Source organism: Anopheles bellator, chromosome 2 (assembly GCF_943735745.2).
Source record: "Anopheles bellator chromosome 2, idAnoBellAS_SP24_06.2, whole genome shotgun sequence".
NCBI lineage: Eukaryota > Metazoa > Arthropoda > Insecta > Diptera > Culicidae > Anopheles > Anopheles bellator.
In genome coordinates this window covers 40,597,666-40,601,106 of record NC_071286.1, presented here as the reverse complement: position 1 = coordinate 40,601,106, position 3,441 = coordinate 40,597,666, and the positions used below count along the sequence as shown (strand labels likewise).

The 3,441-nt window shown below is 58.9% G+C and overlaps 1 protein-coding gene across 1 annotated transcript; it reads left to right on the top strand.

Moving 5' to 3' along the window:
* The first annotated feature begins 262 nt into the window (after positions 1 to 262).
* LOC131207524 (sphingomyelin phosphodiesterase-like) lies at positions 263 to 2,346 on the top strand. Its single transcript, XM_058200142.1, has 3 exons — positions 263 to 389; positions 463 to 1,901; positions 1,972 to 2,346. Exons 1-3 carry the CDS (start codon positions 263 to 265, stop codon positions 2,344 to 2,346), a joined length of 1,941 nt encoding a protein of 646 aa, XP_058056125.1.
* The last annotated feature ends 1,095 nt before the right edge of the window (positions 2,347 to 3,441 follow it).

The window sequence follows — 3,441 nt, the reverse complement described above, 5'->3', positions numbered from 1 at the left end:
GCGGCGGCGATCTTGCGCGTAACATGTTCCTACTGTCACCTGCGCGAACAGCGCGGCTACAACAATTGGCCGTGTCGAGGCGATAACGGGTCCACGCGTCGGACGGCGAGAAAGCGAAGAAAGCGAACGAAAAAATCGACCAAAAATTCGACACATTCCAGAACAGGTTTCATATAAAAACGGCGCCCGGGCTTGGGCAGGCGTATGAGCCGATTGCTCCGGTCAGTAGCTACCGGACAGTGGTCACGAGAGTCCCCCCGGAATGTTTCGCGCAACCATCGTGTCGTTGGTGGTGGTGGTGGTGGCCGCGTTGGTCACCTCGTCCGCCGGCTATCAGGTGAAACCGGCCAACTACGCGAAACTGATGGAACAGCAGCAGAAGTTTGACGGTAAGACCCGCTACTCCCCACCTCAGGGCGACTGACGCCGAATGTTCCTTTGCTTGCTCCTGAACCGCCGCAGAGACGTTCGAGAGGGACTTTTACGTCGAGCACACGAAGTACGTCGAGACGGGCGTCAAGTCGGAGCGCCTGGAGGAGCTGTTCGAGCACATGAGCAGTCTCGGCTCGATGGATATGTTCCGCACGGAGACGGATAATCATCCGTTGCCGTTCTTGACGCTGGAGTGCACGGCTTGTCGGGCGCTCCTCACGACCTACCTCACGTACCGCCGGGTGCTCGGCTGGGACCGTGATCGGATCGCGCAGCAGGCCGCTACGACGTGCTCCACGCTCAACATCCTGACGCCCGAGAACTGTCTCATGCTCGTGAACAAAAACATCGACATCCTGCTGCACATCATCGACAGCCGCCCGTCGCTGACGGCGCAAACGATGTGCGGGATTATCTTCCAAAGTGGGACCTGCGTGCTGGAGGATCCAGCGTTCCTCGGCTGGACGATTAATGTGGCCGCCGGCGGACGGCCCATTACGGGCTCGGTGACGTCACCGAATCGGGCGGCCAGCGACCTGAAGATCATCCACATTACCGATGTGCACTACGATCCGCATTACCGCACCGGGTACAATGCGGTCTGCGGGGAGCCCTGCTGTTGCCGCGAAGGTCAGGGCGTTCCGGCGAACCCGGCCCACGGAGCGGGCGAGTGGGGCGACTATCGGGACTGCGACTCGCCCTGGAAAGCGGTGGAGGATGCAGTGCGGGCCGCGGCAAGGCAACATCCGGACGCGGCGTACGTGTACTACACCGGGGACATTATCGACCACGGCGTGTGGGAAACGACGGTCGCCGGGAACATCGTGTCGATGACCCGCACGTATCAGCTGTTCCGCGATGTGTTCGGCAGCAAACCGGTGTACCCGGTGCTGGGCAACCACGAGAACAACCCGACCAACGTGTTCGCCCCGAGCTACATCGATCGGCAGGACTTCTCCGCCAGCTGGCTGTACGACTTTTCCGCCGACCAGTGGTCGAGCTGGCTGCCGACGGCCACGCAGCAAACGATCCGCCAGGGCGGCTTCTACACGGCCCTGGTCCGGCCCGGCTTCCGCATCATCGGCATGAACAACAACGATGCGTACACGTTCAACTGGTGGATCCTGTACGATCCGGCGTATCTGCAGGCTCAGCTCCAATGGCTCCACGATACGCTCCTCCAAGCCGAGGCCGCCGGCGAGAAGGTCCACGTGCTGGCCCACATTCCCATCGGTGCGGGCACGAGCTACCGCACCTGGGCCCGCCAGTACCGGCGCATACTGGATCGCTTCTGGGACGTGATCACGGCCCACTTCCACGGCCACACGCACGCGGACGAGTTCAACGTGTTCTACGCGCTGTCCAACCCGCAGCACGCCATCAGCGTGGGCTTCAACGGTGGTGGCACCGTGCCGTACAGCAACTACAACCCCAACTACGTCGTCTATTACGTCAACTCGCAGACATACGTACGTTCGGCTCCGGTTCGGCCCCGGATTGGTTTGCAATTTCGCTGATCTCGCTCTCTTTCGATCACAGCAAGTGACGGACTTTGAATCGTGGTACTTCAACCTGACCGAGGCCAACCAGAACCCGGCCCGCAGCCCGATCTGGACGCAGCTGTACTCGTTCAGCGGGGACTTCCAGCTCGCGAACGCCAGTCCGGCGTCGCTCGACTCGCTGGTCCGCCGGTTCGCGGCGAACCCGGCCGAACTGCGCCGCTACTGGGAGCTGAAGGTGAAGCGTGGCGACCCGTTCCTGGCGGCCGGCTGCGACGGGGACTGCCTGCTGAACCACCTCTGCCAGATCGTCACGAACGAGGCCAACGATGACAGCAAGTGCAACGCACTGGCCGCCATCTTCCGCAACCTGGACGACGAGCTGTTTCGTGCGGAAAGTGAGGACGCCCAGTGACTGGGCTTGAGGTGAAATACAAGCAGCATACATTTCACATTCAACATCTTCATTAGGCAGGCGACCAGGCCGTTCTTTGTGGCCACGTGCCCGACCTCGGACAGGGTGGCGGCCGTGCATCGAATGCGAAATGGGCAAACTTTCAAACATTCGCCCCAAATTGATGTTACATCAAACATTCAAATGAAAGAAAGTTCCCGTAAAAGAGCGATAGGTGGGGAAGGGAGGTAAAGAAGGAAAGATGCATCCGTTCCGTTGGCATGGGCTTCCGATTTTGTTTTCCGCATCCGGACGCTGGACAAATTCGTGTAAATCGTGTAAATGTAGTTTATTTTCGGCACTTGCTATTCAGCGCAGGGGTAGCTCTCTGTGTAGTGGCCCAGCTACGTCCGAGCTTTAGCGTGTCCTTTCGATGGCCATGGCTTGAACATTTGTCGTCCATGTTAAAACACGGTTGCCGGCTTCGGACGACACGGATGAATGTACGCCGTGGCGGGGCGAGGACCACCAGGAACCAACCAGTCCCGTGTCCTGGGCTCCTCCTTCGGCGAAAGTTTACTCCTCCGGCGGGCCCGACAGCTGGAGAAATTTGGTTATTCATAAAAGTTTCGCTGCCGGCAACGCTGGCCGTCGCTTTTGCTGATGACGGGGTGGCTGCTGCTGATGATGATGGTGCTGGTGATGGTATTTATGGCAGTGATGTCCGTTTCTTGCCGCACACTCAATCTTGCTCACCATGAGCAATGGACTGGCATCAACCGGCATGCACAAGATGCATCTATATTCATGCTAAAGCAATCCAATGGCCATCCGATCCGATGGATCCTGTGGATGATGAGGCGCCGCTGCGCCATTGCAAAGTGTGCGTTTTTTTCCTCTTCCTTTCGCCGGCCACTGAATACTTTTCCAGGGCGTCCGGAGTGTGTCCTGGAACGTCGGTCGGTCGGTCGGTCGGTTGGTTGGTTAAACCATTACGCAACACGTCTTCTGGAGTCTTCTGGACCACCGAGCCAGTTCCCCGGAATCTGTCGTGTATCCTTCGAAACGATTACGATAAACAAGCCGTCCGTAAGTGTCGCTCTCCCATTCGCTCGC

Excerpts from the sequence above, each read along its gene's own strand:
- LOC131207524 (XM_058200142.1), top strand. The coding sequence starts at position 263 with ATGTTTCGCGCAACCATCGTGTCGTTGGTGGTGGTGGTGGTGGCCGCG. Across the intron at positions 390-462 it reads ACAGCAGCAGAAGTTTGACG|AGACGTTCGAGAGGGACTTT; the intron begins GTAAGACCCGCT and ends GAACCGCCGCAG. Across the intron at positions 1,902-1,971 it reads ACGTCAACTCGCAGACATAC|CAAGTGACGGACTTTGAATC; the intron begins GTACGTTCGGCT and ends TTTCGATCACAG.